Below are 26,541 nucleotides of genomic sequence, written 5' to 3'. Positions count from 1 at the left end.
CGGAACTGAGAATTCTCCGCTCCGATCAGGCTGCCATAGTGGGGCCGGCCGCTCTATGAGATCCAAGCCAAGCTTCAACCAGGCATCAGCGGGCCTTTATTTGGCGATGGCTTCGTTTGTCTCTTGATCCTGGCGCCGGTCACGAGTTTTCGCGATGCATCATCCCGGCTGCTTTAGGCAGCACACCAGGATCAACGCGTTTCGCGTCGGCATCGTTCCTCTTTCAGCTCCAAACGCCACGTTTGACCGCCAAGATGCTACTGCAATTGGGGAACGTTAGTGGCAGTTCCACGGTCTTAGTGCTACGAAGCGTCGAGCCCGGCTTCGTGATGACATGGAAATAGTTGCTGTGCTTGCTCTAGCTCCCGATAATCGAGACATGTATAAAGCACGCAGATGCTCCCGTTCGTTTTCTAGGCCCAATTCCAAGGCAGTTCACACAATCACGAATCTCTTCTTCTTCTCTCAATTGAACCCAATTCGTCGTGCTGTGCCTCGTTGTTCTCCTTTTCTTCTATCGTCTGCTCTTCGTCTTCAAAACAATCAATTGCCTCACGGTGCAATATTTCTTTCTGCCTCCTACTCTACGAAGCCTTCATTTGAGTCAGACTCACCAGCAAGAATGGCTCTCGGAGACTTCCCCAAGCTACCTGCGTCCCAGGCGGACCTGGTAAAATACATTGCTCAGAACCCAGACAAGCCCATGGTGGAAATCATGGAGCCATACCGCAAATTTGAAGCTCATTTGCGCTCTGTTTTCGCACAAGACCGACAAAACCCCATCCTCGATGATCCTTACCTCAATGTTGTGCCTCTCTTTACTGATGATACCAAGGACATCACTGTCCGTGCCCGAGACTTAGCCTCTGAGTCGGAGGAGGAAAAGTCAAAGTACATCATGGCTTTGCCGGATGACAAGCGTCGTCCCCACGGATCACCAGCAACTGTTTCCGACTTGACCGAGTTTCAGAAGAATTTTAACATATTCTCGGAGTCTTCTCTCGCTGAACTCGACTGGAACAACGTGGTGGCAGCTGGCTCCTCCGTCGTCAACACGCTGCTACCAGTTCCCAAGGAGTTTAATGTGAACAAGAGGAAGCTTCGCGAGTATTATCATGAGAAGTTTTGCCCTGCATCCGATGTTGACCTCTTCTTATACGGTCTCACCCACGAAGAAGCCATCGAAAAGATTAAGCAGATTGAGCAGTCCATTCGTGATTCCATCTTAAGCGAAGTCACTGTTGTTCGCACGAAATACGCCATCACCATTGCCAGTCAATATCCTGTTCGGCATGTGCAGGTAAGCATAACCCCCCTCCACATGCAGATCCAGTCAGCATTCTCATCCAATTGGCCTCTCACAGGTCGTTCTCCGTGTCTACAAGTCCATCAGTGAAATCTTGACCGGTTTCGATATTGATGCCGCTGGCGCCGCGTACAATGGCAAGCAGGTTTACGTGGCTCCCAGAACTCTCGGCAGCATTATTACTCAGATCAACCACGTGGATCTCACCAGACGCAGTCCCTCTTATGAGAACCGTTTGTCCAAGTATTCTCACCGAAATTTCGAAGTATACTGGCCTGAGCTTGACAGATCACGCGTGGACCCCACAATCTTTGAGAGAAGCTTCCAGCGAACATTGGGTCTTGCTCGTCTGCTCGTCTTGGAACGACTTCCAACCACGCATGCTCGCGATGCCTATCTCAACAAGAGGCGTCAAGAGCGTGGCAGGCCCGCGCTACAACGCAGTCACTTCCACCTCCAAGGAAACCTCAAGTCCTACCACGAAGACGAGGTTGCCGATTGGCTCTCGGAGGAAGACATTAGCAATTACCACACTTTTACTGTTCCCTATGGCGAGAAATTCAACGCAAAGCGAATTGAGAAGCTGTGCTACACTAGAGATCTACTTCTCAACGCTGAATGGAATCAGCCAAAGGAGCGTGAAGTGTATTTGCATCGCCACCCTGCATTCTTTGGACGGGTGGAGGATGTGATTGAAGATTGCTGTGGTAGCTGCCCTAAACCGGTGACTCCAGAAGAAATCGAAGCCGCCGAGAAGGAGGCAGAGATTTACATCTCTGGCAAGGTCACGTTCCTCATTGACGATCCCGGCAGGCAGCAGATCGGATCATTCAATCCTCTGACGGAGCAAGATTGGACTGACATGGCTTATATCGGCAACACTGCTAGACTGTTCCAATCAATTGCTGAAAACGATGCTGATGACGTCTTGAATTGGCTCTCTCAAGAAGGCGCGGACCCGAATCAGAGGGACTATACCGGACGGGCCCCGCTTCATCTCGCGGCCATGGTTTCTTCTCCAGAAGTTGTCCGCCATCTAGTTGAGGGTGGCGCTCGCCTAACCGCTCGTCTTGCGGACGGCAAAACAGCTCTGCATCTTGCCGCTGCCAGAGGTCATGCTGAGATCATCAAAATTTTGATGGACAAGAGTGACGAGAACGAAGAGGCTGAAGAAGACAGGAAAGACAGGAAACGCAAAGCTACCAGAGCTCAAGGGTCTGAGAACAAAGAAGACGCTCAGAAGTCATCTGAGGACGCCGAGAATGCAGAGGAAGACTCGGATGTTGAGCTTGTGGATAACGCCGAAACAGAGACAGAGGTGCACTCTATCGTCACTGGATCCTTTGTAAAGGTGGAAAAGAACAAGGAGGACAAGGAGGATTCCGCGCTCGAAGAACCCGAGGACGGACCAGACTTCTACCAGATTAACGTCCTTGCGTGGGATATCCCATGCTCTCCTCTCCATCTCGCTATTGCTGGAGGACATGAAGATGCTGTAAAGGCTCTTTGCGATGTGAGTATCATGAGAAGTTTCCTATACCCTATGCGTCATGCTTTGTTATTATTGTTTCTAATGCAAATTAGTACGGTGCCGACTCTATCCTTCCAGTCAAATTCCTGTCTACCAACATGCACTCGAATTTGGCTGGCGCTATTCTAACCATGACACTTGCATTGTCGCTGCCCTCAGAGAAGGCCAGGTCTATGGCGCAGTTGCTTCTCAAGCTGGGTGCCACATGTTCCCAGGCAGACGCTGATGGATGTACCGTCTTCCATCGCTATGTCGACAGCGGTAATGTAGACATGGTTGAAACACTCATCGACAACGACCCAAGGGGTGTTCAGGCGGCCATCAACCATTTGTTCTTTTCTGGTTACATGTGGAGACCTGACATCGTATCACCACTTCAGACTGCTCTCGAAAAAGGCGATCCTATTCTCGTCCTCAAGGTTCTGAACGCAGGAGCCTCGGTCGAGATCGACTTTGATGCCTGGCTAAAGTCAGCAAAGGTGGCTCCCTCGCAGACCAGCAATCTCGGAAACCTAGAACAAACAAAGAAGAGATACGAGGAATCTATAGAGCAACCTTTGATTGCTGCGATTCGGTCAGGCAACACCGACTTGGTGATCCAGCTCTTGGAAAAGGGAGCAAATCCCAATTCGGTCACTCGTGAGACTCAGTACGCACTAGCGAATGACTCTCAGCGCAACTGGACTAAGGGAACCACCGCATTGGACATGGTCAAGCATCTGATAACGAAATTGCGCGAATACACTGGAGAAAAGACTGCGCTGAGAGAGCCTGAGAAACAGCCAGGTATCGACTCTTACTTGGAAAAATTTGAGCCTGGTACCTATCAACATTGGCTAGTTGCTTTCAAGGTCAAATCGGCTCAAGATAGGTACCAAACCGAAAAAGACAATTACGAGAAAGAGGTGCGGAGAGTGGCTGAACGCAGAGGAAATGCTGAAAAAGCAAAGGCCATCGAGGAGTCCATTTCTGATCTCGTTGAGCTTGAGAGCATTCTTATTGCCAAAGGCGCGCTGGTGTTTAGTGAACTCTACCCAGACATCAAGATGGAGAACCGCCACAACTACACCTACATCCCTCCTGAACCCCCGAAGGTTACAGCGTTTGAGTATAACTTCCTGTTCAATGGAGACAACGACATGACCGAGGGGAAGAAGGATGGATATATTCAATTGTAAGCCCGCGAATCCACTTATTCTGTACTTTTGGCATAAAACTAACACTTGGGCTTAGGATGCAGGCAGCCTGGACTGGAGATATCGGGACAATCAAATCCCTAACGCTCCAAGCTTGGGGCCCTAACAATGAGCATGCACCGCTTAATATGGCTATTTTTGATGACAGCCGTAACTCTCCATTCTCCATTGCCTACCTTCGTGGTCACTATCACACTGCTAAGGCCATCCTGGAGATTGTTCGGGCCCAGTGGTCGGCACCCGAAAAGGAAAAAGTCCGCTACAAGATGCAGTCCCAAGATGAAGACGATGAGGATGAAGAAGAGGAAGACGACGAGGGGGATTCGGACAATGAGCTTCGAATTGTCTCAGAGACGATTGACCAAGCCTTCACCATTGATGATATTGGCAAAGTCTCTATGCAGGTCAAATCTCACACCAGGCCCATCGATGTAATCCGAACCCATGCACCTGGTATCGTCAAGAAGAAAGACGGATCGATTCAATTTGGCGCCACCCAAAGTCTCTTCGTACATGCCATCAACGATGAGGACACGGCTGGTCTAAAAGTCCTTCTAGGACTGGTGAGTGAGTACGAGCAGACGGAGACGACTGGTGACGAAGACGAGTCTGTCAAGAGGTTCAACCTGGAATCCAATGACTTCCTTTCAGCAGTGCAAAGCGGGAACACGGAAGCTCTCAGCCTTCTTATCAAGCGAACCGGTGCAGGGATTCCTTTGGACCATCTGGTCAAGAAGAGCGGCGCTGAGTTGAAGCAAAAGCCCCGCTTCTACCAAGGATTGACGGTTTATGGAAAGAAGAGGTATGAAAATTCCATCCAAGATTGATGAGCATAGGGTGACTAACATTATTATAGAAAGGATTGGGCACAGGCCGGGCGAAACATGGTCGTCAGGACCACCGGCCTTCAAACGCCGCCTCTTCTCCATGCGGCACTCGGTGGTCGCATTGACGCAGTCGAGTTCTTCTTGAGCGATAAGCCTCATCGTCTATATAGCGAGTTTGCCAAGTCCAAGGCCGCCGCTGAGGATCCCCGGCTCAAGCATCTCATCCAAAGCCCAGTCGGCTTTGACCGGGTCATATCCAAGTGGCTTGGCGCAGACAGTAAGTTTTCCGCTTCGTATAAGAGAATCATTAGACACGGCATGTATGCTAACAGAAGGGTTTCACTAGATGATTTCGTGCTGCATACGGCCATCTTGGCAGCACCATCTAAGAACTCCATCGAGCTGGTCAAGTATTTAATCGAGTCCTACCCGGAGTCGCTTGAAAAGAAGACATCCAACGGCGATACGCCTCTGTTCATTGCCTGTCGTCTCGGCTACGTCCATTTTGCCAAGCTATTAATCGGTGCAAACGCCGACCAAGCTACCCGCAACCATATGGGAGAGAACATCTTGCATGCGGCCGTGGCGGGTAATCCAAAGGCAGCTAGCCTTCGTCGCCTTCTCGACATTATCGATCCCGGTCTTCGAAGTCACTTGTTCACGGAGCGTAAAAGCCTGCAGGCGAATGGTCTGACGCCGCTCCATGCTTGGATCTCTCAAGCTTCCGGTGTGGTTAACGATGATTCCGCCGTGTATTCAAGGCGCAGGAGATACTACTACCATCACCAGCCGTCGTCGCCCTATTCTAGAACGGAGGATGTTGTGGATATGCTGAAGCTCATGCTGGAATATTCCAAGGGTGAGGAACTGGACATGCTCAACGGCGCTGGTGACACTTGTCTCCACACTGCCATCATGCAGAGAATGGTCTCCATCGTCAAGATCCTCATCGACTTCAAGCCTCAGCTCCTGTACAGAGAGAACGCCGTCGGCCGCACGCCTGCCGAGGTGGCACAGGACAAGGTCACGGCCGACCAGTTTGCCCAAAAGACCAAACTGCAAAGTACGCGAACCGACAAGCTCGACACCTGGCCGACCCAGGCCGCCAGCACTTTTATCAAGTGCTCGACCATCGAGGGCCTGAGCGACGAACAGCTTCGAGAGAAGGTCGTCGAGCTCGGCCTCAGCGGCCAATACCAGCCTGCTCAGGTTGCCGCCATCATCGGCTTAGTCGGACTCGCGCCGAGCCAGGAGACGCTCCCTGATACGGCTCGCAACACTGTCATCTGGGACCTCTGCAAGACCTGCATGGACAAGAACCCTGGCAAGCGCCGCCTCGTCAGCCTCAACGAGGCCAACGACGTCGCCAAGAGACTCGGGGAGAAGCACACCGCCTCGCGATACTTTTCCATCCAGGCTCGCGCAGAAGACGATGATGAGGAGCCCAAGGACGATGCGGAAGAGAAGGACACGAGGGATTTCGCAGCCCAACAGCTGTCTTCGAAGTTGAGTAGGGCTTGGAGGTTCAACAGCTTTGTCGGCAAAGATTTTGGTCTTGAAAGGTGCGACGAGTGCAAGTCGTATCATGATGGACTGTGCAAATGATTATAAGCCTGCTCTTCGCAGGATAGATTTAGCTATATATGATTAGATTGAAACAATGATGAACAAGAAGCTTTCGAACACCCACGCGTTGAATTATACTCTCGTTCTTTAAGTATCTACTGCTATAGCTATATTCTCTCTAATATTTACTACTATATTTACATTTTTTTTTAATAACTGCTACTATACCTATATTTCTCTAGTAACCGGTACTATATCTATATTTCTCCAGTAGCTGCTAGTATAGTTATATATTTCTAGTATATACTACTACACCTGTGTTCGTCTAGCATCTAGTATTAAGCTGATTAGGTGCTTATATTGCTGAATATATGCAGAAAACCCGCCAGCAAATAACCTAATTCCAGACAAACAGCTGGGGCCAAACCCGACGCCCGACCACGCACATGATGAGCATTTCCCCAGAATTCAGGACGAAACTCCAGGACGGCTTCAAAACTAATCCAGTCTGGACGAGGGTTACACAGACCCTGGAAGACAACCTGGAATTAGATCCAGAGAACCAGACGGACCTACCACCCCGAAAAGACGACGGCCTGCTGTGGAAGTTGACACCAGGGGCCCAGACAGACTTTGCATCCCAAACTCCTGTGAGAAAGACATCTTTGACACGGCACACGCAGGAAATCACCTAGGCTACGCCAAGCTCAGCGACGTAGTGGAGAAATTTTGCATAAAGAATATTCATTTTGCGGACTTGACATCCACTTGACAGTATAGATTTAGCTGTAAATAAGCAGAATGAAACAACGATGAATAAGAATATTTCGATCACCCACGCGTTGATTTATGCGTCTGGCTGGGATACCAATTCTACAATCGACCACCCGGGAAAGATACGCGAAAGATCGGCAGCTGAGAGCTCAGTGCGTGTGGGAACAATCAAGCTTGGAATGCCTCGATCGCAAGCACGGTGAAGAAGAATCAAGCAGCACCCGCCCACCGAGCCGCGGGACAACCTGTGTTCCTTAAACCACACTTCAAATAGGATGATTGTATCCTCGGCTTTATCTACTACGTCTGTTTCTCAAGTATCTGCTACTATAGTTATATTTTCTCTAGTAACTGCTACTATATCTATTTTTCTCTAGCAACTGCGACTATGTGTATATTTCTCTAGTAACTGCTAGTATAGTTATGTATTTGTAGTAATTGCTATTATAACTGTATGTGCCCAGTACTTGGTATTAAGCTGATTGGGTGCTCATATTGGTAAATACATGCACTTATTCATTTTGCGGTCTTGCTTTCTCTGACCTTCACTTGACAGTATAGATTCAGCTATACATGAGTAGCATGAAACAACGATAAACATGAAGGATGAATACACAATAAGATCATAAAGACATGAACTACTATATATTGATATTGAGATATTTGAACAATGTGATTTCTTTTCGTTTTCGCATGACAAACTTGATGAGAGAGTGGTGAAACCAACCTCGCTCTCCACGCAAGGAATACTTTCCAACATGTTACATATTTCCAATCTAGCCCACTGACAAAGCCGGCCAATCGGATCCGCAGCCCAAAATCATCTTACTGTACAAGGTTACACGAGCCAGCTCACGACCTAATAGTAACGGACAGTTCGGGGAGCACCATCGCCCCAAAGTCCAACCACAGACAGCACAAAGGCGGCGGCGGCAAAGCCGGTCTTGACGAGATATGCCCTCGCGGTACCCTCAACATTGGCTCTGACTTCCTCGCCATTGACATCCTCTAGCTCTGACTCGCTAGGCAAGTCTCCCTCACTGTGCGAGTCGCCCAAGACCTCATAGCTCGCTTCCATCCGGGCTCTAGATGACGTGGCCTTGCGTGCGCTGGTAGGCTTCGAAGTTGTTGCAGCCGGCTGGGGAAGGTATCCGGGCACTACAACCGACAGCACAGCCAGAATGGACGTATAGAACAGGTACGGGTGGCGAGCGTAGCGCGGGGAGCAGACGAACGACAGGAAGAGCGGGGCGGCGGCCAGGGACGAAAGAGCGAGGACGGGAAGACGCAGCGAAGATTGCAGTGAGGTCAAGGCGTGAGCGGCGGAAGACGACGAGGGGAGCTGGAGCAGAGTTGGGAGAGTGACGGCGGAGACAGTATACGAGACGCCCTGCGATGCCCGAGAAAGTCAGCAACGAATTCTTTTGCACAACACAGCGAAAGCTACGAGTGATCCATAGCAAAATGCGATTGTTTCTTTGCCCGCTGCCCGTTCCCCATCCTTCGAATTCCGCAGAGTTGAAGCTGTCGCTTTGAGCTGGCGGGGGAGCTGAATGCGATGCAGCCGAACATGCGACTTCGAGGAGGGGGAGGGGCAGCCGGACTTTTTTCGTCGTCTTCGCTACAGAGGCACATGAAGAAAAAGCTAGGAAATAATGGCGAAACTTGCCGTCAACAGCCCGAGGGACACGGTGCCCACGAATTTGAGGACCGAGATCCCCTTTGCCATGGTGACTGATTGAATTGCGTGCTGTGTTGGTGTATGTGCTGTTGCGATCAAAGTGTGTCTTGTGAGAAGCAAAAAGCGGGAGCTATTCAGAGTTTCGGAAGAGAATTGAGTTAAGAGAGGCGCCAGAAGAAGAAAATCGGGTGGTCGCAAAAAGATAACGCCGTGCCTGCCTTATTGAACAAGCTGGGTGCAGATAAGGCAGTGACACTGGTTGGACGTCACGTCATGCTCTTTGGGAAGCAACGACGGGAGCTATTAGTTTGTTAGCAAATAGGCCTAGCAATTGAACATTAGGCAGTCGCTAGCACTGCGAATCGCTGCTTCCCCGTCCGGTCTCATGGAGCACTTTTCCCGGCAGTGAATGGGAACAAGTTGAAAGTCACTTTAGTGGGGGCGCCAAACAGCTCTGAGGTCCCCACTTAATGCGGGTGATTCACGTGCCTGGGCAAACAGCTTTGCGGTGCCACAGCTGCAATTTTTCTTTTCTCTCTTAAAACTCTCTCTTGCATATATCAAGCTCAAGTTTGCACTTGAGGCTTGTCTATGGAAGCTTTTCCGATGGCTTGATTCACCCTTTTCCTTCTCTATTTCTCTTCTTTTATTTCTTCTACCCTTTATTCTTCTTTATTTCCATATAACAAACAGGCAATCTCACAGCTGTAAAAAATAAACGTACGTTTTCTTCACGCTTCTCCAATCGCATTTCCTCACGCGCCGACATCACGCAAACCAAACAACATCTCCTTCTCCTCACTTTATATGATGAACAACCTTGCACCCATATTCTTTTAGGAAGAGCCGTCTGAGACTGCCTCCGATTGGCCGGTGCGAGCTTCCCCCCTGGGAGGCTTGTGTCTGTCGGTCCTTTGGTCGCTTCCAGCAGGGCCGTCGTGGGATTCCGCGTCCAGTTTGCATCGTCATATGCGCAATTGGGCGTTCCGCGGCGGTCTTGCTGGCGGCGGTGGGGGTCGTAGTGCTTATAACTGGGTTTCTGAAAAAAGAGTTGAAGACTTGTTGTGATTTTTTTGCATACGTTTCACAATACATGCTTTACTCGAACGAGTGCTAACTCACTCTTCACAGTTGAATCAAACAGGGCAACGACGACAAAACGGTCTTCGAGACAACATGGCTGTCCAATAATAATATTTGGTCATCAATTCGTTATCTTTTTGTAGTTTCCTCCACGCAAATAGCTCCCGTAATATGTATATGATACAATACAATACCATACTTTCATGTTCTAATTCATTACTCGCCGTTCCTAACGCCGTGACCCTTTTGTAGCTCACATTAAACATCACTATCGTCACTGTCCAGCAACGCAGGTCTTGTGCGTCGCCTACTCCTAGTTGGTGCCGCCTCTTCAGACGCTTCTCTCGCTCGTCCTTGCATCCTAGACGGCCCAGCAAGTGCATGCAAGTCTGGAACTACATCGCTTTCTTGGGTTGCCGTGAATTGAGTTGGCACGAAATAGGGTCTGCTTGCCCCTGCTCGTGGCGTCCGTTCATTCGGCTTTATGGGAGACGTCGCTTCGGAATCTAACATGCTGGATGTTGCTTGGTCGTCTCCAACGACGAAATCTACCAAGTCGGCTCCGTCATCCGAGTCGCTCTCGTCAAGCAGATCACTATCCCTTTCGCAATCATCTCCAATCTCATCACTGCCAATGGCAGCTTTCCGTGAATGCTTTCCTTTTGACTTGGCATTCAGCCTTTTTTGTCTTTTGGCTTCGCTGAGTCGAGGCGGCAGCCCGGGCTCTTCTTCTTCCTCTTCAATGTCTATCTCAAGATCAGAGTCAAACAAATCTTCGTCTCCCGAGTCCAACACACGCCGAGCAGCAGGCTGAAGGGGTTTTTTGGGCTGAGTCTTTTTGGGTTCAGCCTTTTTGGGTTGAGTCTTTTTGGGTTGAGTCTTTTCGGTCGAGACTTTTCTCCTCTTCGGCTGCTGTACCTCAAATACCAAGGAGTCATCATCTGATTCGACTTCGATGGCCTGTCGCTTTTTGCCGTCTGCTGCAGCTTCATCATCGCTCGCATCTGTCTCGCCATTATCAGAATACACAAATGGCTTGACGGGAATTTCAAGATAGTCGCTCGTGTCCACGTCGCTGCGGGGCCTGACGAGGCTATCAGCATCCCCCAGCTTTTGCAGCAGCTTGACGCAGCGTTTTGTATAAATCCCATGAGGGACGAAGGCAGTCGGGCGTAGCTGTCGTTGCAGCGTTGGATGAGCTTCCATGCTCGGCAGATCAGCTTCATCAATCACGTTACGGTTAAATGGTAGATTCCGGTAAGTTCGCTCGAGCTCGTAAAGCTCATCCGAGCCAAGAACAACACGTTCCAATTCGGGAATTGCTGTCAGATCATCTAGTTCGGGGTTTCGCTTTGGCTTTGAACTTGACTTGGACACGTGCTCTCCTGGTTTTGTCGAGACCTTCATAAAATCACTGACTTTTTGAAACCCAGTCTGGACTCCATCCGGCATGTGGAATTTCTTGGGCGGTTTCTTTTTACCCTTGGGAGCCTGCCGTTTCTTGGGTTCTGGTAACGACTTGTCTTGAGTATTTTCAACTGGAATTTCAACATGCCGCATATCCACTTCGGGCCGTATGTCTCGGGGTACAATCCGCGTGGAGAGATCAAACCGAAAATTGAACCGGCTTCCTTCACAGATGAGCTTTTGCATCTTTTCGTAATTATCCTTCGACTTGGCAAATTGTTCCTCCTCTTTTCCCCTCATCAGGAGCAGCGCAATGTTACCTGCTCGCTTTCTTCCCGTTCTGCCCATGCGCTGCAGCATGCGAATTGGAGACGCTGAAGAGTCATAGCAGACAATAAGATCAACCTGGCCAATGTCCAACCCTTCTTCTCCAATGGAAGTGGCAACGAGGACGTTGTAGGCGCCAGTCTTGAACTTTTCGATTGTGTCTATTTGCTGCTTCTGCTTCATGCCCTCGCCGCGCTTGCCATCTGCTTGCCCAACAAAGACGGTAGCTTTGATGAGTGGTCGATGGGTATTGAACATGCGCACAATCTCTTCGGCGGAATCACGATACTCGCTGAACACTATCACTCGAGTCCCCTCCCCGTTGTCCATGAAATGATTCAAGACACAATCAGCCAAGGCTGTGAGCTTTGGGTGTCCCACAAAGCCGTCGAGCTTGAGCCACCCAGCAATTTTATCCATCATTTCTTGGAAACTGGCACTATCGATGATTTGGCGCCTGTACTTGGATCCCTTTTCGCCTTTGTCTTCTTGTTCACTGCGAAAGTCAACCATGTTATCGTAGAAAGGTTTGATACCATGATACTGCAATAATTTGATCGAATGAGCAAGACTCGTTAGCACGCTGAATATTGCCCGCATCATGAACTGGACACCTTGGTTCGCGCGATTACCACGCGTGGCAAACCACTCCTTCTGTGCCTGTATCAAGCCGTACGTTGTCAGAGCCATCGGATTCCGCCCATACCATATATTTTGGGAGCTGAGTTTCTCTGTCAACGGCTTGAGAGCCTCAGTAAAGAGCTCGCCGATGAGATTCATCTCGTCCGAAGGGTCAAGGACTATCTGATCTATGTTTCGATCGTGCACGTACTGCCGAATGTCAAGAGACTCCTCGGTTCGGATTTCGCAGTGAGAAATCCCCAAATTGTCTATGACTTCTTGAACTGTCTCAACTTTCGAGCCCGGTGTAGCCGTCAGAGCCAGGACCCGAAAACTGTTGGAAAATCGGCGAATAAGTTTGGTAGCTTTGGCATATGCATATTCGCCCACGGCGCGATGCGCTTCGTCAATGACCATGAGACCAATACTCTTTGGGTCTGCATATCCATGGGAGAGATCATTCAGGAGCGTTTGTGGCGTCATGAAGAAGACTCGTCTCTTTTCCCACTCATCACTCCGCAGAGCAGGAGCAATGTCACCGGTAAGGAGTGTAGTCTCTGATCGAGGTATTCCCGCAATGTTATAACAAGCATCTATCTGCTGCGTTACAAGTGGCTTTGTCGGCGCTACAAAGACAATTTTGGCTGTCTTCGTCCAGCGGTAAAAGTTGAGCATCACTGTAGCAGCAATAAACGTCTTTCCCAGACCAGTCGGCAGCGCTACCAGCGTATTGTTGAACAAGCTGTTTCTGACAATGCTGAACTGATAGTCTCGAGTTGGCCCCAGATTTGTTGGATATACCCAAGTCTTCAATGCCTCTCTATCAAGCTGATGAGGGCTAGGAGGTTCAGGGGGCAGATCAGCCCGATAGACCCTGGTAGTCGTAGTCTGAGATGGGCGAGGAGCATCTTCCGTCGCCGCATGGCCACCCCATAAAGTGGTTTGTCGCAAAGTACCGGAATTCGTGCGGCTGAAGCCAGTGCGAGCTGTTGCTACAGGCTTTGCTGGGCCCCTGGCAATCTGCCTCACTGGCTCTGGTGAAGAAAAGGCATCCGAAGGCAAATCATTCAGCTCCTGTGCTGCCCATTGCTGCTTATTCAGGTCACCGGCGTTATTCTTAGAGCCACTCGAAGAAGATGTAGATGTAGACACAAGCTTCCCTCCGTTAGATGAAGATACTTGATCAAAGGCAGCGAGAATGTCCTCATCGGCGATATCGTCATCAAAATCGTCGGAATCCATGGCGACCAGAAGCCATGTAGTACCATGCAATATGGTCGATGAGAGGTTAAAAGTTCTCCAGTTTCATGTCTCTGAAGTATCCTTCAAGCCATTAGTAGGTGGTGTGTAACTGATGTAATTTCCCGGCGATGGTGATGCTGGCCTCGTAAATACTAAGATGCTCATCCTGTAGTATTTCAGGCAGCATGTCGCCAATGTGACGCGCCAAACGACCACCAGGACGCGAAAACGGTACCATATCACGTGACTTAAATGGACTGTGATTTGCAAAGTGCAGCGGCCGGAATATCTTGGTCGAGAGGTACCTCTGTATCTCTGTACTTTGGCATTGGCAAAGTTCCTTTGAGACCTGCTCGAACTTAGCCACAAAGGAAATAGAAAAGGGATTTTGAACATATTTGATTCACTCAAAGAGACTTCTCAAAGCTCTTTGCATTTTTCAAAGACGAACAACAATCACTGCGGTATCTATTTATAGTTTCTTGATCTACCTTTCACTTGCCCAGGTTCCTATGCAAACAAAGGTACACGCTCGTTCCTGTGAGATCCAGAGGCATTCGGAACAAATCTAGGCAGCCACTAGGCTTCATTAGGCAATAGTGCACGCCTGGAGAAAATCCGGCTGGCTGCCTGCCTAGTACCTCGCAGGCTTAGCACTTAACTGACTTTCTCAGCGGGTCTAGAAACAAACATCAAATCCTCTACATACACCAGTCCAAGCCTTGTTTTCTTCTTCAACAACCATTTTCCAAGGCGAGGCTGCACAACAACGCTGCCTGCGTATCTACGGAGTGTTCTCGTACGACTCCGTACAGCATAAGGCCCGGGTCCTCTCTAGGCGACCAGATATTTCACCTTCTTTCAACACATCCCGCGCTTTCTAGGAGAATCAGCCGCCGCGACAGAGTCTCAACAGCCCACCGCGGCTTCGCCTGACCTTCCTGAGTCTCCTGCGCTCTTTCGCCAGGTCAGCGCACCTCTTCGCTGAACCAAAACAACAAAACACATCCCGCGCATCTCAACACACCGAGCCAAACCAGCGTCGCAGGTGCTAGCAAGGAAGGTCAAGTCCCAACCATCGGGGCCGACCCGACGAAGGAACCATCAGCAGCGCAGCGCGGGCTCAGCATTCCTCTTTCGCAGCCGACCCTCACACCACACCGTCCAGACTACAAGGTTTTCGTGGACCGTTTGCGACTATGGCTCCTCGCGGGAAAGCTCAGTCGACTCGAGAGGCCCGAAATCCCCTGGGCGCAAAATCAAGCTCTAGGGGCGGCATTCAAAAGCGAAGAGGTCCGACAAGAGTCGACACCGATGGAGATCTCGACATGGATGGCCCATCCAAGCGGCCAAACAGAGGTCCTGCGACTGAAACAAGTGGTGGCAGAGGCAGACCCTCGGGAAGAGGAGGTCCAGGGCCATCTAGAGGGGCTGCCAAGGTTGCTCAAATCGTAATGAAGCAACTTGGAGGCGGTTCTGACTTGGCGTCCCGAGTTTCAAGACCCAGAGGTCGAGGTGGCCAAATCGAAGGGCTTACCTGGCTAAGGGTCCGTGGCCTCAAACAAAGCAAGGCTGCGTCCAACTCAGATGGGGGGCTCTCTGACCTGCTGAGCTTCCTGGAAAGGAAAGCTTCTTCTCTCGGAACTGGACGGAAACGACACATTACGATTCGAAAGGTAAGCCAATCATTGACGATTAAAGCAGGGGTGCCAACTTGAACCGACGTCTCAGCTGCTTCTTTGGCGACTGGAAGTCACACATCTCCGGGGAGATCCCTGACGTCGAAATTATTTCGCCCCAGCGCTTGAGGTTGAATATTCTTTTCTTTTTCTTGGTTGCTAACCCGCCATAGTCACACAGAGCTGGGGAATTCGTTTTTGTGGGGGCCAATAAGGAGGATGCGGAGGAACTTCTCAAGCTCAACACGTTCACATTTGCCGGCGTTCAGCTGGAGGTGGTGGAGTCTAATGGTGATTTTGAGCCGTCAAGCAAAGCGATAGAGTCACCAGAGACGGCAGAACTACGCGCAAAACTTCAGTCGATTCTCAGCCAACGCTATATTGGTGAAAACAAACTACTCAAGCTCGACGCTCTTGCCTCTGACCCTGAGCTGGTCACTCTTGGCATGTTCGAAAACCGAGAGAGGGCACTCAAGACCTTCAAGGGCCTCATGGCGATCTGCGATGGTCTCTTCAAGACGGCTCAGGAAAAGAAGGATGCGATTCACAGCATCAGCCTCGCTAATAACAGCATTGACAATGTTATCCAGGTGGAGTCCGTGGCAGTATCGTTCCCACAGCTAAAGAATCTCGATATGAGTGGCAACCAAGTTAGCAACATGGACGGACTCCAACGATGGAAGGGGAAGTTCAAGGAGCTCGAGACCATTTACATGACCGGGAATCCGATCGAGGGGACGGACGTCAACTATAAGACTACTCTGCTCGAATGGTTCCCCAAGCTCCAAAACATCAACGGGGTTGAGCTTCGCACTGCGCAGCAGATCGCTGAGCAAGAGGCCGCCCGTCTACCAAAACCGATCCCGCAGAGCGGTCCCGACTTCCGGGACGTCAACGGCATCGGCGAACAATTCCTGCTCGATTTTTTCACAGCATACGACACCAATCGTGAAGGACTTATAGCCAGGCTATATGACGCTGGCAGTCAATTTTCCCTGGCCGTGGACGCCGTCTCCGTCAGGGATCCAAACGCACCGGCCCCTCTGCCATGGGCAGCCTACATCAAATCATCTCGCAACTTGATGAAAATCAACAGCCACCACGCCAGATCACAACGACTATTCAAGGGGCAAGCGGTCATCCACGACCTGTGGAAGGAACTCCCTGTGACCAAGCACCCGAACATGAAGGAAGAACTAAGCAAATATATTATGGATTGTCATCCGCTGCCAGGCTTGGCCGACCCCACAGGTCAAAGCCAACTGGGTGTCGATGGCTTGATCCTTGCCGTTCACGGCGAGTTCGAGGAGTACGACCAGAAATCAGGAACCACTGGCAAGCGTAGCTTCTCTCGCACTTTTGTGCTCGGGCCAGGCCTATCCGGAACCGCTCCGATCAGAGTCGTCAGCGACATGCTGTCTCTGCGAGCGTACAGCCCCCTTCCGAACGTATTTGTTGCACCTTCACCAGCCCCCGTGGATGCGGCAAACCAGCATCAGGCAATGATTGCCGAGCTGTCAAAACAAACAGGCATGGTGCCTCAGTATTCAGAAATGTGCCTGTCACAAGTCGAATGGGACTTTGGCAGAGCATTGGTCATCTTCAACGAGAAGAAGGTATGTTTACATTATGAATTCTGTTTTTCTTCAAGGCTAGTAGCTCACTCGCATCATTATAGGCACAACTACCACCGGAAGCATTCGCACCAGCCGTCTAGCAGGCGGGCTGTTTTGTGCAATGCTCCCATTGCAACAAACCTACCCACATCGGGGTATTAGAGAGGATGGATTGACAGGAGAAACGGGGCAATCCTTGTGTGGAACTTTATATGGAACTTTTTGTCGGTATAATACATGGTCGGTTATTTATAGAGATCGGTATCTGGGAAGTAGGGGTTCCGTGTTCGTGTATTACATGCGTGGCAAAAGGGGAGGAGAGATGAGGAAACTAGTCTAGAAGCAAGAAATTGCAGACAAAAAAAAGCGCTGCATTGAGGTGGATGATGGGAGAATATACGAGCTTTAAAGGTCAATTGAACCTGTGCGTGTGTTACCATTCTGTGAAACTAAATCGCCTTGTCGTAATCGGCTGCTCTGAAGGCGCTGTCTTAGTAGGAGTAGGCATACAACAAAATACAGCCAGCCAAGTGCCACTGGCGATATCTGCAATGAATGAAATCGTACGCTCACTGCAGATCAGCCAATAAAGAAGGAATAATTTGTCCTCGCGAGACCTCCTATCCGCGCGTTAGATTGAGGCCCAGAGGTGACGCAAGACAGCTGGATACAACGGCTCAATGCCAAGACCACGTGCAAGATCACCAACAGGGGCTGTCGCAGGTGCTGCTGATTTTGATACTATGCCTGTGCGGCGCTTCAGTGTGTGGTCGTGCATATATACATAAGTATGAAATATAGTTATGAGCAAATTATCGTAGAAGATGGATGTTTGGCAGGATGTTAGTTGTGGGAGATTGGAATATGGCTATGTAAGAACTGCCCGCTGTGTGATGGCCCTGTCTGTACCCAGCGGACCAATACGAAGGATTACACGTAAGGCCTGTACCTGTGTTAGCATAGCCCATATGCCAAGAACAAAATTCCGCTTCTAATGAGCAAATTCTCCATGGTAAGACAGCGGGATATAGCGCCGGTGTCGAATATCTGGTGGCATGCGAGCATTACAAGTGCCTACCCTATATGTCACAACGAAAAGAGAAAAAAAATTACGCGTTTATTGCTGATGCAAACAAGAAACTTCCATATCGGGAAATAAGTCAAGACAGTGAATAAACGAAAGAACTGCAGCAACCCAGGATTGATTTCGTCGTTTCGTGGCTGGGAATTGACTGAAGCTGTATCCCAACCTCTCTCAAAGGGAGCTGCTTAAACGTATGAATTCGCCCTCGTTTTGATACAACGCAAGGAAACACTGCCACGGATCTAAATATCCGGTGGACTTGGACTCCGCAGGTACACTCCACTAGACTCTTCTAGTATAGCTAAGGGACCATTTACTCCAAAACCTCTCATTGCCACAACAAGCTTATATCTCTCCCTACTAAGGTATGTATTTCTGCATGCAGTGTACCCAGCCTGATCGTAGATGCTTCAATTCACTAGATTCGGCCGACGCTACCTTATTTCTAGATTGACCGCCGACCGGCCTTGCAATATTGTGTACTCTACTTGTAAGCACTGATGGTAGCACGACTCCATTCTTGTACATTTTCACGACTCCATTCTTGTACATTTTTTGCATTTTATTCGCCCCCTCTCCACTCGGCTTGTCAGTTGTTCCTCCAACAAGACGTGATTGACGCGGAGAGAGACGAGCCCATGACTGGGTTCGATGCAGATGGAGTGATGACCGTAGATGGCCGGGTCCTGTTAGGGGCTTTGGACAATGCAGTTGCAGGGAGAGCCCCTGGTAGTGCGTTTCACGTTGAGTTGAGCCAGTGGGGATCATGCACCATGGAGCTAAAGGGATTGAGGGACAAGAATGGAGGACTGCAAGCGATCACCGTGGGCCAAAGGGTCCCCCGGCCAGGAACCGATGCCATGCCCATGGCGCTGTCGAACAGAGATGGACCCGAACCAAGAATGATGACGCTAGAGGGCAACACTGCAATCTTGCTGCGTGCCTAGGGCGTTAGAGAGAGGAGCTGGCGAAGCTCTGAGGTCCATACGAGTACAGCTTCACAGCGCGGAGAGTTTTTGTTTTGACCATGTTTTGTTTTGGCCTCGAATCTGGTCGGTGCGGTCTGTGCGGTCTCGGAAGCTTTTCTTTGCGATTCATCCGGGTTGGTGGTGGTGCAGCAGTAGCTTGAATAGGATCCATGGATGGGTTCAAGAGCCTAAACTCTTGACACTACTCTCGTAAAATAGATGGTCCCTTTGCTGCGAAGCCATGGATTAGTATGAATGCGACGCTGCGCAAGGGCTTGTAATTGCACCAGGCGCTGGAATTCACCCGCCTCAATGCACTCGTACGAGTTCATGCCAGCATCTGCGTCTCTGGTAAAGTGCGGGTAGGCCGTCGCGAGGTCTGGGCGAGCCGACATGCGCCAACGGTATTACGAAATTCGTTGGCACCCTGGGCAAGCCAGAGTACGAAGTGATAGTACCAGTACTCGTAGTACCACCGAGTATTAGCACAAGTGCTAGCATAGGGAGCGAACGAAGCCCTAACACGGCGAGCGGTGGTATGCAGGTTTATCGGGTCCAAGCGAGACCAGACGAAAGCTGCTGTTGATGTCATTTCGCGTGCTGCCCGAGTCGTACCATTGCGATGCCGATACGACAAGGGACGACAGCGACTGAAAGCATCACCTTGACGTCTGCCGCACTCCATACAGTACATGTACTTGGTGGAGGATGGGAGGATGCAATTGATGAAATCCGATTGCTTGCTAGCATAGCTCCTTCACCGAGACCTCAGTCAATAACCCCCGGCTTTCGCATGATATGGGGATTCGGACAGGCTACCGCACAGGTGCTAGTGGACGAAACGGTCACATTATTAGACACCAGCTTGACAGATCCAAAACGTCGGCCACGGGGGCGCGCAGGACGCTATACTGGTGCGAATATAGCACTGTACTGACACGACGACACGGTATGTACGACACGACACGAATGAAATCCAGCGCCCATCCATCCATGGGGATGCCTGTAATACCAAAAGACTCAGGCACCGTATTACAGTATCAATGTACGAGTACCTACGAGAATAGCAGCAGCGTATTATTATGGAGTCTTAAGGTGGTGGTCTGCAGGCGCCAAGGCGCTTCAAGCACTGCAAGCAAGTGGCTTGATTGGCGGCTACCCCTTTTCCACTAAAAAAGGTGTCACCTTCAGGAACGAGCCTTGGCGCAGGACCGGGGGTCGGGGTCTCCTCCAGGTATCCTATGGCCGCTCAGTACCTCCGATTAATGCCTCGCGCAGCGGAGGTTCAGGTACCATGACGTCCGCTGAAACCTGGGGCTACCCGGCGCTGCGCAAATGGAACGCCGCCTGCGGCCCCTGATTGGACGACGCGAGGATGATCCCTGCACCAGCACAGGCACAGACTGCCCAAAACACAACCACACGCAGACGCAGGTGCGATGCGCCTCCCCCGGTTCGCACCGTCCACAGCGCCTCCTGCCCATCCTCGTGTCTCGAAGCGGGTTCCGTCTGGGTAGCACGCAGGGAAGGTGCTGAGGGCCCAGGCAGGGGGGAGGCTCGTTCGTCCGTCCCAATATGCGAGTGAGCCGGCCGGGTACCTGTGCCTCCAGCGCTGCGCCAGCCAGGCCCGGGGATCCAGGTACAGATACATGCACGATGGGATTTGAGTACATGCTACGAGCGACCAGGGGCTGGTGTGTCGCAGCTCAGAGAATCTTTGCACCCGTTTCTAGTCCTTCTCCTCCTCCGCCTCCTCGTTTTCGCCTCTCCGTCTTCCCTCTACCTGTGGCTTGGTGGCTTTTTTCCTTCTTTTCGTGTTTGCCTTTGCCTTCCTTCGCCTTCTCCTTCACCTGCCTTGCAGACGCCGTAGCAGCAGCATCAACCGTCCGTCGATTTCCCTTGTTGTTGGCTGGCTGCGCCTTCTCCCTTTCTTGCGTCCTTGCTTGCGTTTGTAAAGTCGAGTCTTTCCGCAGCTCTTTTTTCTTCTCTTCCGGCTACCGATTCCGCCATCATCGTCGTTGACACGTCTGGAACGAGGCATTGCCTTTTCGCTGTTGAATTCACCTTGCTGTCCTGTTCTTCTTTGATACACGGCCTTGCTCATCTCGCAACTCCTCGTTGACCGGCTGGAACGAATACTGCACCCATTCTCGACGACCTCTTCAAGATTCACAGCCTTGCCACGATTTGCGCTATTAGACTATTAGATCGAAACTGTCACCACTCGTCGCCATTCACTCTTTGAAACAACAAACACAAAAACACCTCCGCACGCTTGCTTATTAGATACATTCGTTATTGTTTTGTCGTATTGTAATACGTCCTTGTCGCTACTATTGTAACGGCAGCCATTCATTTTTAGTTACTTGCCCGCCGATTGACACTCTTTTCGAATCACGGGCTCTAGCTATCCAACAACTCACACACACATACAACTTTCCTGCAACGACTTGGCTGTGCCCTTGTTGCTAAACTAACTCCAACCTCTTGAAAAGAAAATTAGAGAAGCATTACGTTGAAACCGCAAATCACCGCCATGCAACCTTAGGAAACGACGCCTACATCGAACAAAAAAAAAATCCTGATATCGTCTCGAACTCGTCTTTGAAATCTCGTCGGATTCGTCTGTCAAACTCGGCAATGTCGTTACCGAAACCCCCCTCGTCTTTGGACAACTCGTGCTCTGTCATTCATGGCAACACGCTTTATTCTTACTCACCTCAAGGATTTCTGTCCCTGCCTTTGGAGGATAGTGCAGAATGGACAAAGCTTGATCAGGGAGTCAAAGTGACTGGAGGAACCTGCGTTGGAACAACCCCCGTAAATGCGGCCGATGCTGCGCTCTTCATTGTTGGAGGAACATCGGATGCGCCTGATTATACTGGGCTCCAAAAGTACACATTCTCAACAGGCAACTGGACCACCGTCACGCCATCGGTTCCCGTCACGCAAAATCGCTTGCACCATGGATCCACGTACATCCAGGCCGACGACGTTATCTTGGTTTACGCCGGTAGCCAAGATGGCAGCGCTGGTCCCTCTACACAAACGTTTACTATCCAAACTTCTGAGCCGTACCAAGCTCTTTCGTACCAATCGAATTCCGCCGCACCAGCTGTTGCTCCCCTTCTCATGAGCTGGTCCAACGCAGATGCCGCCATGATAAGCGGCGACGGTGTGGACGGCAAGATTTATTGGTTCAACCCGACGGCTGGATGGAGAGATTCTGGTGCGGGCACTGCGCCGCCGATCAACAAGGCCGGAGGTGCGGTGAATGTGGCACTGGTTTCTGGGACTGATGGATCTAAAAACCTCTACACTTTTGATCTATCCAAGTCGCCAAACGGCGTCAGCCGTACTATTGTACAGGATGCCACTGGCCACCCTCTCGCCAACTCAGCCCCCATCGCCGCAAGAGGCCTTGATGAGATCTCTGGAAGCACCGAGAAGCGTGATTTGACGTTGAGCAACTGGCCCGACTACAACTCAACATTTGCTCCCAAGGATACTCGAACAAACTACGCAATTGCCCAATCTGACGATGGCACTGTAGTCTTCTCCGGTGGCAATGCTCAGGTCCCTCTTGCTATTTTCAACGTCGACCAAAACGGCTGGGTCAACGCTGCTGACCTGTTGGGTGACGGGCAGCAGCGAATTCAAGACGTTTCGTCAACGACTACCCAGTCGAAGACCAAGACGACTTCTAGCTCACGGACCAAGTCAACCACGCACTCTACCTCTACCACACATACCGGCTCGACAACGCTCCCGTTTTCCACTACCGCCACTGCTACGCAGACCTCTGATTTTGTCCCAACTGATCTGTCTATTCCCGCCCTCCCGACTGGTACTGGCAGTTCGAGCGACGACTCTGGTCCTAGCTCCAACGCCATTCTTGGTATCACTCTTGGCGCCATTGGTGGATTCCTCGCTTTACTCGGTCTTATCCTTCTGCTTCTGCGTTGCCGCAGAAGACAACTGCTTCATCCAGAGGCAGGAAAGCCCAAGACTCCTGCCGGTGATGAGAAGAGCGCTCCCGCTTTTGCTGCCCAGAACACGTTTGCGACGAAGAACACGCTCCCTCCACACGTGCAAAAGCAGCTCCGAGGCCATCAGAAAACTGCATCTTCAGAATCAACCTCATCGATGGCTATCTTGATGGGCAGAGTCGGCCAGCACAAGCCAAGAAAGCTCAGCAATGAATTCAAGAGCACCATCAGCAAGCCAATTCTCCAACCCCAGCAAGCCCCGATTCTCCAGATTCAGGATGAAAAGGGCGACACTTTGGACACCTCGCCGACCGAGCTTCGACCACAAGATGGGCTCGCAGAAGATGGCACTCGAAGGAGCTCGGGCTGGAACAAATACTGGTCAGGAGGAAGCGCTCTAGGAATTCTAGGATATGGATCTGCACAGGCACCCGGACAGGCACCCGTAACGGCGCTTGCACCGGCGCCTGCAAACAGAGACACCCTGGCATCCGACCGAAGCTCTCACTACTCCCAGACGACGACTACTCGCAATGTTAGGCAAACACAAGATTCAGCTACCGTCCCGCCCCTTAACTTTGAGGCGCCGCCTGGAATGAGCAGAGTCAACACTGGAAGCCCCGTGGTGTCATCCTACCCCAATATCCCTTGGAAGGAAGGCATGTCAGGAACAATTGAGCGACCAGTCTCAGCTGTCTCGGCGTTGTCAGCAACATCGTCGGGCTATTCCAGCGGAATCCCCGAGAGCATTCAAGAGACATGGGATCCAACGCATGCTGGAAAGGCCTGGGGTGCTGATCGGGCCCCGAGCAGCGCATACGCTCCCAGCGCATCTGGCGTGAGCAGACAGCCTCAGCTCGCCACGGCGTCAACATCAAATGACATGAGCTGGCTCAACCTTGGTGATAACTCACGGGTATGAGTCAAATGACATGATCATGGCGCAAAGTCTTTTGAGCGAATTTTTTTTTGATGAATTGGTCGGCTTATATCCTCGAATTTGTTTTGGGCGCGGTATTTTCAGCGGCATGCCGCCTTTAATTGTCTCTCACTCTCACTATCCTCTCTATTTTTTCTTTTTATATTCCTCGCGGCCTGGAAAAGAGCAAGTTCGCGTCTTTGTAACGAACACTACACCGACGGCGGCGTAAGGTTCATTTTCTTTTACAAAAGCACTGCGCATCGCAATCTCGCCTTTAGTTATTCAGGACACTTAGCCTCAAGATTTGTGTCCATTACCTAAACCTCACCGCGTGACTCGGCGTCGATATCTCTGTTTGGACATATTGGACTCATACTCTTTTGTTTTTCTTCTTCTCTTTATTTATTTTATGTACATTCTAGAAGCTGGCCCGGGCTTGGCCGTTTTCCTTGTTAGTGTGTCGCGATTGATAATACCATCTCCCTGCACGTAATTCGCTGGATGGAAGTTGAGCAGGCAAATGGTAGACGTGGATGGGGTGGGATGGGGTGGGACGGGACGGAGGTTGAGGAGTATTGATTGATAGATAGAATTAGGGAGTAGCGGTGATGGGGGAGTGAGCAGTGATGCGAGTTGAAGAGAATGAGTAGAAGAAAATATGATAATCTCAATGGTGTCCAAGTGGTGATCGTGATGATCGGCTCGTGTGAAGTGACGTTGGTTTCGATCTGCAACGTGCTGTAGAATTTATCGATAAGGACATGCACAATGACCGTGCACCTGGCCTGGCCCTACTGCCAGATTCCGAATGGAAGCCTTCGAATCAAGCCACATGCAGCATTTCAGCCGGAATGCAGCGAGTCTGGACCCCTACAAATTAGCCTTGGCCAATGGGGACGGGCGAGATGGAAATAAACTTGCAGCATCCAGCTTGGGTTCGAGTTTTGCCTATCAGCTTATCGGGTTTCGGGGCCATGCCGAATAGGGTGCAACAAATCTGCGTGGGGGGGGGGGGGGGTGGAATGGGGAGCGGTGATTGGTTGGTGAGTTTGCATGACAGATGCAGGAATCACATGAAATTTGATGGCAGGTGTTCTAGCGTGCGAATGACCTTGGCTGGACGTAGTTTGAAGTCGTAATAACGGCTTTACAGTAGGGGTCTAGCACTAAGTATGTCGAGTTCGTATGAAGATGCATTTACGAGCCGTGGCTGCCCACTTGCGGATATTTCTCTTGAGTGTTTTTTTCTTCTAGCTAAGATGTAGATGGTACTATTTCCCCCTGTCAACTGTGCAGGGGTAATGAGTTTGGCAAGAGAGAAAGTCAGAGAGGCAGCCCAAGAATGAGCTGAAGTGAGAAAAAAAAGAGGGTGGTAGGCGAGAGAGTTAAAAAAAAAAGTGACAGGTGATAGTCCATGCAGACATGCATCGGGTCTTTCGCTCGCGCTTCGTGCCACGGACGTTTAGCGTGGGATGCTAGTAGGTATTTGAGCACTGCCGAGACCGAAGAATGCAAGGAACGTTGAATTTATTCTTTCCCTGATGCTCTCTCATTGCATTGATTGGTCTCTGGATTTTTTCCTTTTTTTATTAGCCTTCGGGTGTTGCAGACTTGTTGAAGGATTGCTTGGGGTGGGGGCGACATGTGGAGAAGATGGGCGGCTACTCGCGCCGAAAGGAGAGAAAAGAAGCAGTATAGAAGGATTTCTTTCTTGGAAAAGGTAAGGAATGGAATGGACGTTTGCTGTGCGCTCATTCGGGATTGGGAGAATGGATGCGGCTATTAGTGGCTGTCTGAGCATTGGGCTCTTCTCGGAGGTTTGAGTTCTATGGATGCTTGTAACAATCCATTTGGACTTCATGTAATCAAGCCGTGTTCTTAAGCCGTGTTCCCATATTTCCTCTATCCCGCCGCTATACGACACGTATAATTAGCGCTCTGGAGCTCCGGCGGGGAATCAATAGCAAGAGAGCTGGGCTCCACGGGGAATTACAGTAAGAGTTGAGCGCCGAAATAAAAAAAAATCATGGTGCTGTAGCCCCGTTTCCCGTGCTCAACTCAACTGCATTTTCTGCTCCCCACTGCCGGACCCCTGGCTCGACAGGATAAAAGGCCTCGGTTAGGTCTACCGGCCGCTGGTCCATTCTGAACTACTGTAGAGCGCGATGGAGACGGGACACAAGGGGAGGTCGGGCAGTCACGATGAGACGGCGATGCGGCGGGCTTGGGCTGGGCTGGGCGAGATGGAGGGAGGGCGGATGGACGGCTGATGGTGACAGTCCGGCTGAATTTCTATCTGGTGATCGTGGTCAAGCCACCACCAGCCAGGTCTGGATCGGAAAAGGCAGATGCGAGCCAAGGCTGGACTTTTGGACTGGCCTGCCTTGTTCGGGTGGGTGTTGGATGGGCAGCAGACAGGGGGGCGCAAATGCACCTGGACCCCTACCAGGAAGTTTGGCGTTTGTGAGAAAAGAGTCCCGTCGAGTTTGGCCGTTGTCTGGTCCCTAGCAGCCAGCGCTAGCCGGTATGCCGCTGTGGAAAAGGAAAATGGTCGTAATGCAGAGGAATAGGAGCGTTTGATCCATCAACTTGCCTATGATCTGACTCGAGGAGGCCTGACGGCTCCCCACAGTCCAGACGGTACCTGACCAGCGGTTGCTTCTGTGCAGTGCGGACAAGTACCTGGATGGAGCAGCGTGAGATGGGCTAATGTACCAGGGAC

The 26,541-nt window shown here is 50.8% G+C and overlaps 5 protein-coding genes across 5 annotated transcripts; 3 read left to right on the top strand and 2 right to left on the bottom strand.

Moving 5' to 3' along the window:
• Positions 1-14: 14 nt before the first annotated feature.
• On the top strand, positions 15-6,546 carry V8C40DRAFT_236142 (uncharacterized protein). The gene is made up of 6 exons (XM_083213985.1): positions 15-1,300; positions 1,365-2,819; positions 2,891-4,011; positions 4,071-4,835; positions 4,890-5,137; positions 5,207-6,546. Exons 1-6 carry the CDS (start codon positions 335-337, stop codon positions 6,463-6,465), a joined length of 5,814 nt encoding a protein of 1,937 aa, XP_083077201.1. The 5' UTR covers positions 15-334; the 3' UTR covers positions 6,466-6,546.
• Positions 6,547-7,826: 1,280 nt separating this feature from the next.
• V8C40DRAFT_236140 (uncharacterized protein) lies at positions 7,827-9,275 on the bottom strand. Its single transcript, XM_083213984.1, has 2 exons — positions 8,870-9,275; positions 7,827-8,590 (listed from the first exon to the last, which is right to left on the bottom strand). The coding sequence occupies exons 1-2, from the start codon at positions 8,927-8,929 to the stop codon at positions 8,060-8,062; spliced, it is 591 nt and encodes a 196-aa protein (XP_083077200.1). The 5' UTR covers positions 8,930-9,275; the 3' UTR covers positions 7,827-8,059.
• An 808-nt stretch (positions 9,276-10,083) lies between these two features.
• V8C40DRAFT_236137 (3'-5' DNA helicase) lies at positions 10,084-13,729 on the bottom strand. Its single transcript, XM_083213983.1, has one exon. The coding sequence runs from the start codon at positions 13,559-13,561 to the stop codon at positions 10,223-10,225; it is 3,339 nt and encodes a 1,112-aa protein (XP_083077199.1). The 5' UTR covers positions 13,562-13,729; the 3' UTR covers positions 10,084-10,222.
• Positions 13,730-14,232: 503 nt separating this feature from the next.
• On the top strand, positions 14,233-17,272 carry V8C40DRAFT_236135 (uncharacterized protein). Its single transcript, XM_083213982.1, has 3 exons — positions 14,233-15,237; positions 15,414-16,856; positions 16,919-17,272. Exons 1-3 carry the CDS (start codon positions 14,761-14,763, stop codon positions 16,955-16,957), a joined length of 1,959 nt encoding a protein of 652 aa, XP_083077198.1. The 5' UTR covers positions 14,233-14,760; the 3' UTR covers positions 16,958-17,272.
• Positions 17,273-21,239: 3,967 nt separating this feature from the next.
• On the top strand, positions 21,240-24,193 carry V8C40DRAFT_146838 (uncharacterized protein). The gene has a single exon (XM_083211254.1). The coding sequence runs from the start codon at positions 21,549-21,551 to the stop codon at positions 23,817-23,819; it is 2,271 nt and encodes a 756-aa protein (XP_083077197.1). The 5' UTR covers positions 21,240-21,548; the 3' UTR covers positions 23,820-24,193.
• Positions 24,194-26,541: the final 2,348 nt, after the last annotated feature.

Source organism: Trichoderma camerunense (assembly GCF_050948025.1).
Source record: "Trichoderma camerunense strain CBS 138272 chromosome Unknown V8C40scaffold_3, whole genome shotgun sequence".
NCBI lineage: Eukaryota > Fungi > Ascomycota > Sordariomycetes > Hypocreales > Hypocreaceae > Trichoderma > Trichoderma camerunense.
The sequence above is the reverse complement of the archived record's forward strand: the minus strand, read 5'-3'. Positions and strand labels throughout refer to the sequence as shown.

Bases quoted from the DNA above. Each gene is read 5' to 3' on its own strand.
- V8C40DRAFT_236142 (XM_083213985.1), top strand. From the start codon at position 335: ATGGAAATAGTTGCTGTGCTTGCTCTAGCTCCCGATAATCGAGACATG. The intron at 2,820-2,890 runs GTGAGTATCATG...AATGCAAATTAG, and splicing joins CTGTAAAGGCTCTTTGCGAT to TACGGTGCCGACTCTATCCT. The intron at 5,138-5,206 runs GTAAGTTTTCCG...GGGTTTCACTAG, and splicing joins CAAGTGGCTTGGCGCAGACA to ATGATTTCGTGCTGCATACG.
- V8C40DRAFT_236140 (XM_083213984.1), bottom strand. From the start codon at position 8,929: ATGGCAAAGGGGATCTCGGTCCTCAAATTCGTGGGCACCGTGTCCCTC. The intron at 8,591-8,869 runs GCAAGTTTCGCC...CGGGCATCGCAG, and splicing joins TGTCCCTCGGGCTGTTGACG to GGCGTCTCGTATACTGTCTC.
- V8C40DRAFT_236137 (XM_083213983.1), bottom strand. From the start codon at position 13,561: ATGGATTCCGACGATTTTGATGACGATATCGCCGATGAGGACATTCTC.
- V8C40DRAFT_236135 (XM_083213982.1), top strand. From the start codon at position 14,761: ATGGCTCCTCGCGGGAAAGCTCAGTCGACTCGAGAGGCCCGAAATCCC. The intron at 15,238-15,413 runs GTAAGCCAATCA...AACCCGCCATAG, and splicing joins GACACATTACGATTCGAAAG to TCACACAGAGCTGGGGAATT. The intron at 16,857-16,918 runs GTATGTTTACAT...GCATCATTATAG, and splicing joins TCATCTTCAACGAGAAGAAG to GCACAACTACCACCGGAAGC.
- V8C40DRAFT_146838 (XM_083211254.1), top strand. From the start codon at position 21,549: ATGTCGTTACCGAAACCCCCCTCGTCTTTGGACAACTCGTGCTCTGTC.